Source organism: Leopardus geoffroyi, chromosome E3 (genome assembly GCF_018350155.1).
Source record: "Leopardus geoffroyi isolate Oge1 chromosome E3, O.geoffroyi_Oge1_pat1.0, whole genome shotgun sequence".
NCBI lineage: Eukaryota > Metazoa > Chordata > Mammalia > Carnivora > Felidae > Leopardus > Leopardus geoffroyi.
The window spans coordinates 24424751-24442293 of record NC_059340.1 but is presented as its reverse complement, the minus strand read 5'-3'; the positions used below and the strand labels follow the sequence as shown (position 1 = coordinate 24442293).

Sequence of the window (17543 nt, the reverse complement as noted above, 5' to 3'; positions counted from 1 at the left end):
AGCCCTGGGCCGGGGGCAGGAAGGGAGCCCCAAGGAAGACCAGAGGTCACTGTGGCCTGGCCCACAGGCCTTGACCTGGACATTGCAAACATTGTTTTCTGTCCCAGCCACTGCCAGAGGAACCTTTTATAGCGAGACCCAGTAAGAGCAGTGATTCTCTGGCCAGAGTCTAAAATAGCCTGTTCCCCGAGGACCCCTGAAGAAGCTTGGCTTGGCTGCTAACCAGGTATCCAGGTTACCAGCGTGGCTGGGACCCAAGGTTCAGCCCCCTTTATTTAGGAAAATAAAAATGATGATGATGATAATAGTTCTGTATCTTAGTGCTTGCTCTGTGCGAGTGCTGTGAGGTTAACGGTGAGAATACTGCCTCCCGCATTATCGCAAGGAAGCTAAGGCTTGAGAGGTAATGTTACACAGCTAGTAAGAGGCAGAGTGGGGGCTTGAAGTTGGGTCTGACTCAGAATTCCACCCAACTACCTCTCTATACAAATATTTTCCCAGGGTGTGTCAGGGACTCGGAGGGGAAGATGTGGGTTCCAGAGCAAGGGCAAAGGAAACCTTCCAGAGAATCCTGATGTCTTAGCTGGGGTGCTGCTCTTGGTCTCAGCCTCTTTGCCAACAGGAGCAGGCCCCTGTGGGCCAAGGGAAGTCCAAGTCAGATGGAGATTCCTGGGAGGCCGGGGCTCTGGCTGGTGTTGGAACAGGCTTCGTGGGGCTGAGTTATGGGCCATTGAGGGCTCCTTGCCTGCCTAGGGGAATCCGGCAGCCTCCAGGGCCCAGTCTTCCTGGGCGAATGTGGGAGTAGTTGCCAAGTCTGGACTCTGGACTAAGGCCTTGGTTTTCCCAGGCTGATCCTATCCAGGCCTTGACTTGTCGTAAGAGATGTGATGTGACTTTTTGGGGGGAGAGATGGGGTTACTGGACTAGATAGAATTAGCAAGTAGTGTGGGGGTGGATTATAGTAGATATTATAAGTTGAGGTAGTCAGGTCCGAAGATTGTGAGTCCAGGGCTGTTATACTGGCCCATGATGGAAGATAATGCTGCCCCAGGCTCCCTCTGTCTCATGGCTCTGCCATCTACAGCATATGGTTTCTTCTTCTTGGTTAAATATAGCTGCTTGAGTTCCAGCCATCACACCTCCATTCCAGCCAGCAGGAAGGAGGAAGAGTCCAGAAGGGCACACTCCCTCCCTTTAAAAACTCTTCCCTAAAGTTGAAAACAGCCCTTCTGTTTATATCCGCTTGGCCAGAACTTGGACACATGGTCACACCTAACTGCAAAGGAATCTGGGAAGGAAACTGGGAAGGAATCTGGGAAGGAAACTGCAAAGGAATCATGGTCACACCTAACTGCAAAGGACCTTATTTTGAGTGGCCACGTGTTTAGCCAAAAAAACCAGTGGTTGTTATTAAGAAGGAGAGAACAGCTGTTGGGGGACAGTTCGCAGGCACTGTCACAGCTGCCTTAAGAGCAAATTTATGACAACGGAAAAACCATAAAACATCCTCGCTCAGTTCTGGAATACGCATCACGTGCCTGCTGAGTGCAAGGCGCTGTGCCAGGCAGGGTCGCAGCTGCTTGTCTGCAGCTCCTTTTGTTTCCCAGGGTCAAGGAGAATGTCGGGTCTGTGGCTCTGGTCATAATTACCCTGTGAACTGGCTCTGGAACGTCAGGCCACTTCCCCTCCCTCAGCTCCCCTCACGAATGGGGACGTCAGCGAGCTGAATTAGTTTAGTCCAGGTCATCAACAGCACAGCTGGGATTTGTACCTGCGAGCAGGCTCTTAGCCCCTGGACTACACTGCCTGGAAGCCTGTGGGCTGAAGCTGAGGTTCTGGCCCCTCCCAGCACCGTCCCAGCCCCCAGACGCCAGTGACCGGGCTGGGTCCCCTGGCAGCCCCAGACACCACGCTGCCTTGGTCAGCAGAGGTTCTGGCCAAGGGCTGACGGGGGCAGAGCAGGCGCTGGGGCTGGGAGCGGCCGAGAGGGGGAGGAGTGGGCCCAGGGCCCAGGGCAGGTTTTGGTAACCAACAGGGTCAGGTGGTTCAGGCATTGGCTCTTGACCGTGACTGTGTCCTGCCCACAGGGTAAGAAACAACTCTGCAGTAGACACCTGGGGCGGCCGATTTTCAAGAAATCCCTGTGGGTGGTGCCTTAAGGGAAAAGAATGAAAAGGAAGTAAAGCAAAACAAAAATGAGCGGAGTAGAAAATAGCAGAGCACGTTGTACAAAGTGAGGCTAAGTACAGTTTCCTCACATTTTAATTTGCGTTTTGTGTGTACCAAGTTAGGATAGAAATATATTCCCTGCTATGGTAGCTGTTAAGAAAGTGCCAGTAGGAGGCTGCCTGCAGATGGAAGGAGCCATTAGATTGATCTAAAAAAGTATTACCTTGATCTAAAAAAATTTTTAAAGTGTTTTCGTTTATTTATTATTTTATATTGAAAGCAACTCAGCTTGTGAAAAGTTAACACAGTGTAGAAGTGTACAAAGTTCTTTTTTTTTTTTTTTTTACAGATTTATTTTGAGAGCGTTTGTGTGTGTGCACAAGTGGGGGAGGGGTGGGGAGAGAGAGAGAGAGAGAGAGAGAGGTTGGTTGAGGGAGAATCCCAACCAAGCAGGCTCCACACTCAGTGTAGAGCCCATTGTAGGGCTCAGTCCCACAACCCTGGGATCATGACCTGAGTCAAAATCAAGAGTCAACCACTAAACTGACAGAACCACCCAGGCACCTCTGTACAAACTTCTTCAAAGTTCCCACCACCCCCACCTTCCAGCTTCCATTATCACTGTCATCCCTGTGTTGGTAGAGCTCCTAGGGGTCCTTGAGGGAAGTCTCAACCCATCTACAAATGTCCTTTTTCTTTTCACCATAATAGACCTGATATTCTTCAACTTGCTTTTTATTTAAAAAAAAAATTTTTTTTTAATGTTTATTTATTTTTGAGACAGAGAGAGACACAGCATGAGCAGGGAAGGGGCAGAGAGAGAGGGAGACACAGAATGTGAAGCAGGCTCCAAGCTCTGAGCTGTCAGCACAGAGCCCAACGCGGGGCTCGAACTCACGGACCGCGAGATTGTGACCTGAGCCGAAGTCGGCCGCTCAACCGACTGAGCCACCCAGGCACCCCTCAACTTGCTTTTTAAATGTGACAGTTTTGTGGGGTGCCTGGCTGGCTCAGTCAGTAGAGTGTGTGACTCTTGACCTCGGGGTTGTGAGTTGGAACCCCACATTGGGTGTAAAGATTACTTGAAAGTAAAATCTTAAAAAACATAAGTGTCGCAGTTTTTTCTGACTTTTTTTTAACCTTAGCTTTATTAAAATATAATTCTCAAACCTTATAATCTATCCATGTAAAGTACAATTCAACAGTTTTTAATATATTGGCAGTCATGCAATCAAGACACAGTTTTAGAACATTTTCACCAACTCCAAAGAAACACGTTAGCAATTGTTCCCCACTTCCCGCCCCCGCAACTCTCCCCTCCCCCATCCATAGGCAATCACTCATGGACTTTCCATCTGTATAGATTTGCCTTCTCTGGGTATTTCGTGTAAATGGATTCATTCAATACATGGTCTTTTGTGGTTAGATTCTCTCACTTAGCATAATGCTTTTAAGGTTCACCCTGTGTCAGTCCTTCCTTTTTGTGACTATTATAGCATTCCATTGTATGGATACGCCACATTTTGTTTATCCATTCATTAGCTGATGGGCATTTGGGTTTGTTTCCCCATTTGGCTATTACAGATAACACTTCTATGAACATATGTGTACGAGTTTTTATGTGAATGTTTTCATTTCCCTTGGACGTGTACCCAGGAGTGGAATTGCCGGATCTTATGGTAATTCTGTGGTTAACTTTTTGAGGAACTGTCAGACTATTTTCCAAAGTGGTTGCACCATTTTACATTCCTACCAACAGTGTATGAGAGTTTCAATTTCTCCGTACCCTTGCCAACATTTGTTATTTACTGGGTTTTAAAAAAATTGATCCCTCCTAGGGGGTGGCTTTGACTTGCATTTCCCTAATGGCTAATGATGTTGAGCATCTTTCACGGGCTTATTGGTCACGAGTATATCTTGTTTAGAGTAATGTCTGTTAAAATTCATCAAGCCCTTTGCCCATTTTTTATTTGGGTTATTTGTTATTTTATTGTTCAGTTGTATAATATTTATTTTGAGAGAAAGAGAATGTGGGAGAAGAGCAGAGAGAGATGGAGAGAGAATCCCAAGCAGGCTCCATACTGTCAGGGCAGAGCCCGACGTGTGGCTCGATCTCACGAACTGTGAGATCATAACCTCACAGTTATGATCATGATCATGAGCCAAAATCAAGAGTTGGACACTCAACTGACTGAGCCACCCAGGCGTCCCACAAATGTTTAGTATTGATGGTGCCTAATTTATCTGTTCTTTTGTTGCTCGTGCTGTTGGTGTCATATCTAAGAAGGCTTTGCCTAACCCACATCACAAGGTTTTCTCCCATATTGTTTTCTAAGGGTTAAGTAATGTCTTAGCTTTTATGTTTAAGTCTTTGATCTATTTTTAGTTATTTCCTATGATGGGTGTAAGGAAGGGGGTCAATTTCATTCTTTTGCCACGTATATTCACTTGTCCCAGCGCCATTTGTTGAAAAGATTATTCTTTCCGCATTGAATGGTCTTGGCTCCCTTGTCAAAATCAATGATTCTAAATGTGAGCGCTCATTTCCGGACTCTCAAATCTATTCCATTGATCTGTGTCTATCCTTACACCAATACCAACTGTCTTGATTACCGCAGCTACTGTAGCAAGTTTTGAACTCAGGAAGTGTGACTCCTTCAACTTTGTTCCTCTTTTCTCAAGACTGTTTTGGCTATTTTGGGACCCTTGAATTTCCATATGAACTTTAGGACCCATTTGTTAATTTGTTCAAAGAAGCCACTAGGATTTTGATAGTGATCGGTTTGAGTCTGTAGGTCAATTTAGGGAGTATGGGCATCTTAGCAATATTAAATCATCCTCTGATCTGTGAACACAGAATATCTTCCCATTTTTTTAGGTCTTTAATTTCTTTCAACATGTTGTGTTTCTCAGTGTATGAGTCATGTACTTCTTTTATTAAATTTATTCCCAGGTATTCTTTTTGAAGTTCTTAATAGGTGAGCTTGTTTTTTTAATTTCATTTTTGAATTTTTCATTCCTAATGTGTAGAAATACTATTGATTTTTGTATCCTACAATCTTGCTGAACTTTTTTTTTATTGTTTTTGCATGTCTGCGTGTATCTAGAGTTTCCCCTTTCTTCTAACAGTCACACAGCAGTTCATGGTATAGAAAACTCTAATTAATTTGACATGCTTTCACTGGTGGACATTGTGGGCTGTTACCATTTTTTTGCTGTTACTGATTATGCTAAAGAGAACATTGTTTAGGGCACACAACCATTCTGGGGGCGTGTATTGAGTGCCCACTCTCTGCCAGGTACTCTTTGAGGCACTGGGGATACAGACAGTAAAAAAGTAAAGGAGGTTTCAGCTTGGGAATATCTCTGTGATGAGAATAAAGCAGCTGTGCTAAGGAGTAACTGGATATGTATATGAGAGGAGTTCTTTGAATTGAGGGGCTGGAGAATATTTCTCTAGAGAGGCGACTATCGAGCTAGGATCCAACTGATGAGAAAGAACCCACTGTTGGAAGGTTGGGAAGATTGTTCCAGGGACAGGGAATAGCAAGTACAAAGGCCCTGGGGTAGAAATGGGCTCCCCGTGTTCACCAAACAGAAAGCAAGCCAGTGGGCCTTGGAGAGCTGCCAAGGCCAGAGGATAAGTGGGCAGGGGCCAGACTAAGGCTGGCCTTGTAGCCTTAAAAGCCGTTTATGTTTTTTTTCAATTTTTAAAAAATGTTTGTTCGTTTGTTTGTTTATTTATTTATTTTAGAGAGGGAGAGACAGAGCGTGAGCAGGGGAGGGGCAGAGAGAGAGGGAGACACAGAATCCGAAGCAGGCTCCAGGCTCTGAGCTGTCAGCACAGAGCCCGACGCGGGGCTCAAACTCACAAACCATGAGATCATTACCTGAGCCATAGTCAGACGTTCAGCTGACTGAGCCACCCAGGCGCCCCAGCCATTTACATTTTATTAATAATGGGGAGAGAAGCTCCCGGAGGGTGTTAAGCAGGGGAATGATTTAATCTACTTTAGGTTCTAAAACGATCGCTCTAGTTGCTTAAGAAGCATTTATTTTCCCTGCCTTATTTCAAACACAGAGCTCTTCGAAGTGGAATTACTGGGTCGACGGGTTTGTACATTAAAAATGTTCTTAGATGCCGCCTGCCAGGTGCCTGCCCAAAAGATAGCTGTAGTTTTCACTCGGAGGGTGCCAGCTCTTTGTCACCAGGGGCATTCGCAGTAAGGTGCACAGCGAGTTCTGACTCCCTGGACCCCGGCACCCATTGTCTTGCTTCCCTTTGCAGGACCCACACTGCTGCATTTACACTATAACTCTGGCTGTACCGCCCACCCCTTGGGTAACACGGGCATCCCAGGAAGATGGCAGACGAAGACCTCATTTTTCGCCTGGAAGGTGTTGATGGCGGCCAGACCCCCCGGGCTGGTCACGACGGTGATTCCGAGGCAGACAGCGACGATGAGGAAAGTTACTTCATCTGCCCCATCACTGATGACCCTAGGTCACACCAGAATGTCAATTCCAAAGTTAATAACTACTACAGCAACCTAACGAAGAGCGAGCAGTATGGCTCCAGTGGGTCCCCTGCAAGCTCCTTCCACTTTAAGGTGAGTGGACCACCCACTCCACCCCGGCCCACCTGCCGCAAGGGATGGGGAAGTGGGGTCACTGACTGGGGTCGTCTCTGTGTTTCATTCCCCTGGGCAGCACTCTGAGCCCTGGAGATTGGCAGATACGCCTGTAAGGCTGGGAGGTTTTTGTTGGCTTAAAACAAGTCTCATTATTTTAGAGGTGTTTTTCTAAAAAAAAAAAAAACAAAACAAAAAAACAAAAAAACATTTTTTTTTAATGTTTATTTATTTTTGAGAGAGAGAGAGACAGAATATGAGTGGGGGAGGGGCAGAGAGAGAGGGAGACACAGAATCCGAAGCAGGCTCCAGGCTCTGAGCCATCAGCACAGAGCCTGACGCGGGGCTCGAACTCACGAACCGTGAGATCATGACCTGAGCTAAAGTAAGACACTCAACCGACTGAGCCACCCAGGCGCCCCTAGAGAGGTGTTTTTCAAATAGCTGCTTCGGACCCACTGCTGGGTCATGAAAACCTTGACCAACTTTTAAAAAATTGCAACAGAAGAGAATAGACCAGGACATCCTGGAGACCAGTGCAAATTGTAAAGATCTTATTTTTTGGTACCTATGCTCACACACGTTCACATGTGTAGAAGTGGTGACCCAGTTGGTTGTTGTCGGCCAGGCTCTAATCATGTAAATATTTGCATTTCATCCCTGATGTGTGTGTATGTGGGTCCAGGTACCTGATGTAAAATGTAGTTCTTCATGTTGGTTGTAGTAAAAAAAATGCCACTGCCTTAATATAACACTGTATGTTAACTATACTGGAATTAAAATAAAAATCTTAATAAAAATTTTTTTAAAAACCATGCTTGGGGTTAGGCAACCTTCTGGATTGAGGAAAAGCGTACTTACTTTGTTCAGGATTTGTCTTCATGCCAGGGCAAAGCTGGTCTAAAGGGGTAGGGGAAAGATGAACATCATCAGGCTTTTGTATAATAACTGGTGATGAAAAAAATTTCATTTTATTAGTTAGTAATCTCTATGCCCAATGTGGGGCTCAAACTCATGACCCAGAGGGGTGCCTGGATGGCTGTCGGTATAACGTCCCACTGCGGCTGAGGTCATGATCTCGTGGTTTGTGGGTTCGAGCCCCATATCAGTCTCTGTGCTGACAGCTTGGAGCCTGGAGCCTGCTTCAGATTCTGTGTCTCCCTCTCTCTCTGCCCCTCCCCTGTTCGGGCTCTGTCTCTCTCTGTCTTTCAGAAACGAATAAACGTTAAAAAAAAAAAAATTCAAACTCATGACCCCGCGATCAAGAGTCACATGCTCTCCCTGGTGAGCCAGTCAGGTGCCCCCCCCCAAAATTTTAAATGCAATAATGTTATCCTGATTTAATTTAATGCCCACCAACAGAAGGTATCTGTTAGTACCATAAGCAAAATGCAAATTACCACTTTGGGATTTAGAATTGGAGTCATTCTTCTGTAACTTCAAAATTAATCTGTTTTTAGAAAATTAATGATTCTAGGGGTTCCTGGGTGGCTCAGTCAGCTGAACAAACTGACTCTTGATTTTGGCTTCTGTCATGATCCCAGGGTCATGGGATTGAGCCCCGCCTCAGGCTCTATACTGAACATGGAGCCTGCTTAAGATTCTCTCTCTCCCTCTGCCCCTCTCCCCCTGCTCATGCTCTCTTAAAAAAATAATAATAATAATAATTCTAGTTCTTGGACAGTTGGATTTTTTTTTCCTATCGGGGCCAGAGTTCTAGCTTAAGTCTCTGTGGGACAGGCAGCTCCAGAAATAGCCCTGTGGGTCTCCTCTGAGGTTGGGGGCCCCCGAGGGGTCAGACTGAGGCTTGCCCTGCTTTTCCCGTACTGAGCCAGCCTCTGAAACTCACACCCAGCCCCGTGGAGGGCAGCACAGGGAGGGCAGGAGAGCAGTCTGGCACTCCTGTCTGTTCACTGTGGGTCACGGAGGCTTGAGGAAACACGGATCCCTGAGGAATCCTGTGCCACATGTGAGGGGATCCGGGAACCAGCGGGGGCTGCAGGGCTCAGGGCTTGTGAATCAGAAACCAGCTCATGCCGGCTGAAGGGAGGAAGGGTATCCATTATAACAGTCCAGGAGTATTTCTGGGGGCCCAGGGAGAGAAGTAATGTCTGGTCTCTCAGGGCACAGGTCTAGGAACCAGGAGATAGCAGGACTGTCTCTCCCTGTCTCTCTTTCCCTATCCTTTATTCTTCTCTGCCTCATTCTAGACAGTGGGAAGATAGACCCCTATGGCCCCAGTGTCCCCTCATTACAGATGAAGCCATGTGCAAAGACAGACTTGACCTTCTCCGTCCCAATTGCAAGGGGCAAATATCTGTTTGGCCGAGCCTGGGTCAGGCATTCTCTCTCTCCGACTCAGTCATTTCTGTCCAGTGCATGGGATTGGGGGGGGGGGGTCGCACAAGAGGGGACTGCCTCAGGGAAGGAGGATCCTGGTGGCTTCCTTGGGGGGCAGACCTGGCAGCTGACCCCATGAGCCCAGTTGAGGCTTTTGGGAAGACACTGAGAGGGCCCAGGAACTGAAAGGCCTCAGACACAGACGGCCAGTCCCTGACCACAAAATGTAGTATGGTAAAGCCTTTATAAAGGAAGCGCAGACGGGAGGTTTGTCTGTCTGTCCATGGCTTTAGGATGTGAGCCTCTTGAGGGCAGGGCACTGTGGCGTTTATCACTAATCCCCAGTACCTGGGGCCATGCTCTGCACACAGTAAGTACTTGCTTCAGAATTGGGCAGGGGGGACGGGTGGGAGACTACTCAACTGACTTCACTGTGGGTGCCCTCTTGATAAAGGACAGTATTTATGTAAAACATAAACCCCTGTGGGCCACTTGACAATAGTCCTTAAAATAAAAAATATACCTCAGATGGCAATTCGATCTCTGGAGACTCTTCCTCAGCCCAAGTGTTCCCACTGGGGTACTGTTGGCATTGGGGGAAGGACAATTCTTTGTTGGGTGGGACTGTCCATTCTATTATAGGTTATTCAGCAGGTCGGACCCCTGCCCACTAAGAGCTGCATTTCCCCCCTGTTCCTTACGACAATCCAAAATGTTTCCCATTATGTGTTTGCAAAGCCCATACGGGAGGGTACCCACTTCAGTTTAGAACCAGTATAGAAGAGGGACGCCTGGGTAGCTCAGTCAGAGAAGCATCTGACTCTTGGTTTTGGCTCAGGTCATGATTTCAGTTTCATGAGTTTGAGCCCCGCTTCAGGCTCTGCACTGACCGTTCAGAGCCGCTTGGGATTCTCTCTCTGCCCTTCCCCCACTTGTACTGTCTCTGTCTGTCTGCCTCTCTCTCTCAAACAATAAAAAAATTAAAAAAAAACAGTATAGAAGTATTTGTACAAGTGTTCAAGTGTACATATTCAAAGATGTTGCAGTATTGTTTGTAATAAAGAAAAAATGGACGTAGCTCAGAGGTCTATCAAGAGGGGCTTATTTAAATGATAAACCATGGTCCTAAGAGAATAGTGTATTTACATTAAAACAAAGATGATGTTTATATGTAATTTGACTTGAAAACTGTGCCAAGATGTATATATATATATATATTTGGAGGGAAAATCCATGAAAAGCAGAGGGATAGTAATGGGTCCATAATTAGCACAAAAAAATGTTAGCTATTTTTATTTTTATACACTGTTACGTAAAAAAGCAAGCTGAAATAGAATACAATCTCACATTTATCGAAAAAACTATACACACATCTTAGTATTTGCATCGCAAAAACTGCTGGAGGAATTTGCACCCAACGGTTAATGGTGATTCTCTCTGGGGGAGAGGATGCCACTGTGGGGGACTTTATGTTATATATATTTTTAAACATTTGGGACTTTTTTTTAATGTTTATTTATTTTTGAGAGAGAGAGAGAGCGAGCGAGCACAAGGGGGAGGGGCAGAGAGTGGGGGGAGAGGGAGAATCCCCAACAGGCTCTGCGCTGTCAGCACAGAGCCCGACGCGGGGCTTGAACCCACGAGCTGTAAGATCATTACCTGAGCCAAAATCAAGAGTCAGAAACTTAACCGACTGAGCCACACAGGCACCCCAAACACTTGGAATGTTTAAACCACACATATGTATTACTTGTGTGCAGAAGAAGGTGTTTTTAGAAGAAAAATAAAGCAAAACATCCAGCTCACCTTCCCTCCCTCAAACAAACAAAGTAATAAATAGCCTCTCCTTAAAACTTCTACGAGGCATAGTTCAAAATCCTCACCGAGGATGGGGGGTGCTTGTGGTCCCCAGGGACCCTTCTGGGCTCTGTTCACCCCGCACTTCTGCCTGCTCCTGGAATAGGCTTCCCTTTTCACGTCTCGGCCTGAAACCTCTTTAAACTGATGGTTGATCCGGTCTGTTAAAATGATTGTCCTGGCTCCCTCAGGATGTGTGGTTTAAGACACCCTGCCCTGGCCATCTCTTGTGCATTCCCTGGGGATCATAGGAGACCTCTGTGTGTGTCTGTTATCCTCTGAGTCAGCTGCTGCCTCCAAGGCTAGGGACTGTGTCTCATTGCACTTCCCATTCCCTATACTTGGTAGAATGACCATTTATGGACAAGACTGTGCCCCTTCGTTGCCCACCGTCCTAGGTAACTGAAAGCAGGCTCTGTGGTGTTCCTGTGGTCTGTGGCAGCTTCAGAGGGGGACAGCAGCTCAGTTTTCCAAACTTCGCTCGTGCTGGCGCTCCTCAAAGCTAATGTGTTTTTTGTTTACTGTTGACGTGGCAACCTGGCTTGTTCAACCAAAATGGCCACCTGGAGTTCCTCCAGAGAGGCACCACCCTGGCAGGTACCAGGCATGTATTGTGAACAGTCCAGTTCTGTCACTGCCTTCTGCCTAGTTCCCCGGAGGGGTGGGGGTGGGGGGGTTGGGAGGATGGTGGCGGAATCTTTCAGGGGGCCACCCTGTTGATAGAATATCAGGCAGCCAAGCAAGGATATTTATAGAGTTTACTATAACATGGGAAAGTGCTTTTGCTCTGGAGTTAAATTTAAATAGCAGAATATAGAGTACAGTTATAGCTTTGTTAAAACACACTTGCACGTGCACGCACACACATACACACACAGAACAAAAGTGTGGAAGGAAGTATATCAACACACCAGCCGGGATTGCCTTTGGATACTAGGAGTGATTGTATTTCCTTTCTACTGCTCTGTCATTTCTCCACTTGCTAGAATAAGCATATGTGTTGTTAATTTTTTAGTAAAGTGGGAAATTTGATTTTAAGAAATTGTTCTCCTGGTCTGGGAGTATCTTGGGGATCAGTCTATATCAGCACATATAGATCACCTCTTTTTTTTTTTTTTAAGTGAATTATGTTCCATCACATGATGTTCATGGATTTATTTAGCCACTCCGCCTCTTGGGGACACTTTCATTATCCGCCCCCGCCCCGCACTCTTTTTTTTGCTTACAAACAGTGCTGTAATAAGTCTCCTTGTATGTATAGCTAAGCAAACTTTAAAATGCATATATTTCAGCAGTGCCTGGGTGGCTCAGTAGGTTGAGCGTCAGACTTCGGCTCAGGTCATGATCTCATAGTTTGTGATTTTGAGCCGCACATCAATTTGGGATTCTTTCTCTCTCTTCCTCTCTTTCAGCCCCTCTCCCACTCGTGCTCTCTGTCTCGGAATAAATAAGTAAATTTAAAAAATAATTACTATAAAATGCATATATTTTATAATATGTAAATAATATGTATACAAGGTAAAGAGAATTCACACTGTATCAGTGGAATAGTGAAAAGTCAGCCTCCCACCTCAGACCTGCTTCCCTTAGGGATGTCCTTCCAGAAATGTTCCTTGCCTATATACACATCTATATGTATATGACCCTCCCCCCCCCCGTTTTTTATGGAATTGTTAGCTGCCTGCAGACCTGTCTTGCGCTCTTGTGGCTGTCTTCCCACATTGGCACATATGAGCTGGCATCAGCTAGTACTTGTGTAACAGCCACTCTGGGCTGGGCAGGCACTGCCCTGCACTCTTTATTCATTTAATCTACACGGCAGTCCTGTAAGGATGGGCGTTTTGCAGACAGTAAACTTGAGGCTGTGAGATCTTTTTTTTTATTAAAAAAATTTTTTTTATATTTATTTATTTTTGAGAGAGAGGGAGAGACAGAGCATGAGCAGGGGAGGGGGAGAGAGAGAGGGAAACACAGAATCTGAAGCAGGCTCCAGGCTCTGAGCTGTCAGCACAGAGCCCGACGTGGGACTCGAACTCACGAACTGCGAGATCATGACTTGAGCCGAAGTCGGACATTCAGCCGACTGAGGTACCTAGGCGCCCCTGAGGCTCTGAGATCTTAATCACTTGATGCTCGTCGTGATGGCAACATGGTGCAGCTTATTTTGTTGCTTTGTAATGGCTGAATATCATGTCTGGAAGCCCCATAATATACTGAGTCAGTCCCTCATGGATGGGTAGGAAGGTCGTTTCCAGTCTTCTGCTACTACAAACATCTCTTCCTTAAACATCTTTGTGCATATGTCCTTGTGCCCAAGCAGGGTGCACCTGCCAGGTAAATCCCCAGAGGTGGATGTTTAAGAACACAGCTGGACATTGGTGGCTGTCCTTCAAAGAGTCTGCACCAATGTCTGTCCCCACGCTGTATGGGCACATCTGCTTCCCACGCCCTTGTTGGTGGACTTTGGTGATTACACATCTTTTCAGCCCACCAAGGGTGGCTCTAACAGCTTGGTCAGAGGCAGCGATTACCCCAGAATGAGATGGACATGCCAGCCTTTGATGACTCACTGGAAAGAGAGGCATCCCTGTCCATCTGAGCCCCAGGAAGCCCCACCCTGGCAGCTTTGGGCTTCTGTCCCTGACTAGTGACCACAGGAAGCTCTGTGCACACCCAGAGGTGATGAACATTTTGGGGCTCTGCCCACTTCTTTGAGAATGCAGAATCAGACAGGGAAGGTTAGGCATCCAGTGTCCACAAAGCTTTGGACTTCCAGCAAGATGAGGGCCTGCTAGGCAGATGAAGGAAAAAGAGGGTGACACTGGCAGTGGGCAGGAGGCCACCCAGTGACCTGCTGTCTGAAAAACAGGATGAGGCTGAGGAGATTCAAGCCTGACAACAGGGACTCCTCTTTCTGAAGTCTGTGCATGGGCTAAAATGCTCAAATCCAGGGCGCCTGGGTGACTCAGTCACCTAAGTGTCTGACTCTTGGTTTCAGCTCAGGTCATGATCTCATGGTTGATGGGTTCAAGCCCTGCATTGGGCTCTGCACTGGCAGTGTAGAGCCTGCTTGGGATTCTCTCTCTCTCTCTCTCTCTCTCTCCCCCTGCCCCCTCCCTGCTTGTGTGCTCTCTCTCTCTCTCTGAAAATAAATAAACATTAAATACATACATATACACACACACACACACACACACACACACACATATATAAAATGCTCAAATCCTTTATGGAAATGTGCTGGGGTACAGGGGCTCCCTTCTTCAATTTTACTTTATGTTTTTAGCAGCTTCATTGAAATATAGTTCATATAACATACAGTTTAACCATTGAAAATGTCCAATTCAGCAGCTTTAAGTATAGTTATTCAATTTTGCATCCACATCACCACAATCAATTTTAGCCCATTTTCATTAGCCCTGAAAAGAAACCCCGCATCTATCTCTCAGCCATAACCCCCAAGCATCCCCATCCCACCCAACCCCTGCAACCACTAATCTGCTTTCAGTCTCTATGGATTTGCCTTTTCTGGACCTTTCATATAAATAGGATTCTGTGACATGGGGTCTCTTGTGTCTGGCTTCTCATTGCAGTGTTTTCAAGATTCATGCATGTAGAAGCGTGTGTCAGTGCTCATTTTTTTATTGCCGAATACTACCCAGTGCATGGACATACCACATTTTATTTGTTCATCTGTTGACGCGCCTTGGGGTGGTTTCTCCCTTTTGGCTTTTGCAAATAATGCTACATGAATTGCTGTGTGGATGCATGTTCATTTCTCCTGGGAGTGAATTGCTGGGTCACATGGTCATACTCTATGTTTGGCTCTCCTTTTTACAAAAGAGCAAGGAACTTGGGGCTTGACGGGCTTGGTCTGAGTTTGGGGTCTGCCGGTTCCTGGCTGCTGCAGGTCTATAGGCAAGTTACCTCCTTGCTTTTGGAGCCTTGGGCTTTTCTCCAGTAGACTAGGGAACTGTCCTACCTGCCTGGCTGCCCTTCACAAGACTGCCATGAGGTGCAGGCTGGGATTCTGTCTGGGAAGGTAGCTTCCAGGGGGCAAGGGCATTATGCCACCCTCGGGGATGTTACTGCATTGCTGATTATTATTTCCATCCTTCCCATCCTTTATTCTGTAACCCTGGCTCTGAACCCGACTGGTCGGGGGAGACCAGCTGCAACTATTCCTTTTGACAGAGAGATTTGTTTAAGACTTTTAGCTATGTTTCTTTGGCAGTTACTTGTGTGATTCCTTATGGAAGTAATCCATGTTCCTTGCAGAAAACAGCGAAAGTGTAGATATAATTGCTGTTAAGGTCTTCGTGTGTATTTTAGTCTTTTCTGCATTTCACTATAAATATAGACTTGACTAAATAAATAGGGACTTTTATTGCATTATGTATCTATGTCTTCAGAAACCAGCTTTTCTTGGCAAACAAGAGATGGTGCATATCTTTCCATATTAGTAAATGTGGATCTAGTTCATCTTTTTTTCTTAATGGCTCCATGGCAGCCTGGACGTGCCCCAGTTCCTTTAAACATTTCCTCCTGTGGGATACTTAGACGGTTTCCAGTTTTTTGCTGCCATAGCCAGTGCTGAGATCCACGGAAATTGCATGAAACCTCTAAATGCATGTGGTGCAGAGTGGGACAGGCACATAACGCTTCCCTAGCGAAGTGGCCTCTTCCCTAGTAAGCAAGCAAACTTCCCCAATTCTTCCTGCTTCTTTTCTATGTCCTTGGGTGTAGCTTAACCCTTTACTGTCAACCAGGAGGGGCGAGTCAGGCTGACACAGAGCTACAGACAGTTCTTGGAGTCTACAGAAAGGGACATGGGAAAAGACATTTTATAATGTCCACCTGGGGAAAAACAGTTGATGTTTCAGGGAGGATTTAGGCAGCTTCAAGATGCTTCCTCGTGTAAGATCCAGAGGCCTTGATTGCTGTGTTGGTGATAATAAGAATAGCAATATAAAAACAGGACCAACAGTAATAACATCCTATGTGCCAAAGAAATTGCAAACACATACCCCAGCCCCACTCCTGGCATATTCCAGGAAATTTGTTGTTCTTGTTTGTTACTTTTGTTATGATTATATTTATTTTTATTTTGTACTCTCAGTCTTTGAGGAACCAAAGTCTTTTCTGATCTCTAGGCAGGGTTATATTTTCCTTTTTAGGAAATCCCCTTGGCCTGCCCATTCTGTGTAAGATCATGCACCAACAACTGAATTCGGATATTTTATTTTATTTTATTTTATTTTATTTTAATTTTTTTTTTTTTTTTTTTACATCTTTAGAACTAGAGAATGCTAGAGTTGGCAGGGCCTTAAGAATCACCTAACCCAGTGATCTTTGTTAACTTTGACTTGTAAGTGCAATACCTGAAGGGTATTCAATATGTTAATATTCTCATAGTAAAAAAATGCAAACAACATAGGTAAACCTATCTCCCAGAGATAACCATTTTATATCATTTTGGTAGAAAACACTTTTCAGACCTCTTTTATGCACTTATATGTAAAGATACACTTATGTGTATATGTACAGACACACACATCCTTAGAAATCCATAATGCTGGGGAACCTTGTTGGCTCATTTGGTTAAGCGTCTGACTCTTGATTTTGGCTCAGGTCATGATCTCACAGTTCATGGGACGGAGCCCTATGCTGACAGTGCTGAGCCTGCTTGACATTCTCTCTCTCCCCATCTCTCTGCGCCTCTGCACGCACACACTTTCTCTCAAAATAAGTAAATAAACTTAAAAAAAAAATTCATAGTGCTGATTTGTGGGTTTCCTCCACCAGTAAATGGTGTCACACTGCTTGCATTATTCAGCAACTTGCTTTTTACCTTCTAAACAATAAGTCGTAGAGTTTGTCCATTCAATATCTTAATCTGTTTTTTTTTTTAAGTTTATTTTTTTTTTTTTAGTAATTCCTATACCCAACATGGAGCTTGAACCAATGACCCCTGAGATCAAGAGTTGCATGCTTTTCCGACTGAGCCAGCCAATCCCAATACCTTGATCATCCTAATGGCTTCATACTAGTCTGCCAGGTGTATGGAATCATCCCCCTGTGGACAGGCAGGTTGTCGGCAATGCCTGAGCGTTATATAGCATTATAAGCACGGACCCATCTTTAGGGTACTCACCTGTGCACACCAGAGTAGGTGATCCGCGTGGCTGGGTCACGGTCAGTGAAGGTACTGGCAGATGCCTCTCAAAGGTGGCAGTACCTGCTTCCACCCCCTCAGTGCCTGAGAGTACCCATTCCTCAGGCATCCATAAACACCTGTTTTTCTTAGCCTGATGGATAAAATAGTACACCGGTGATTTGCAGCTCATTACAGGGCTGTTGAACTGTAATGAGCATTACAACCTCAGTGAGCCCCTATTTCTTTTCTTTTTTTTAAGATTTTTTTTTTTTGAAAGAGAGTGTGCCTGTGCACGCGTGGGGGAGGGGCAGTGGGAGACAGAGGATCTGAAGCGGGCTCTGTGCTAACAGAAGAGAGCCTGATGTGGGGCTTGAACGCATGAACCATGA

At 45.7% G+C, this 17543-nt stretch overlaps 1 protein-coding gene across 1 annotated transcript in view; it reads left to right on the top strand.

The window, feature by feature from the left end:
- The window catches only part of EEF2K (eukaryotic elongation factor 2 kinase), a 63829-nt gene that overhangs the window by 8998 nt on the left and 37288 nt on the right, over positions 1-17543 (top strand). The window contains exon 2 of the mRNA XM_045461202.1: positions 6458-6779. Coding sequence (XP_045317158.1) covers positions 6534-6779 — 246 coding nt within the window. The 5' untranslated portion in view covers positions 6458-6533. The remainder of the gene's footprint in view (positions 1-6457; positions 6780-17543) is intronic.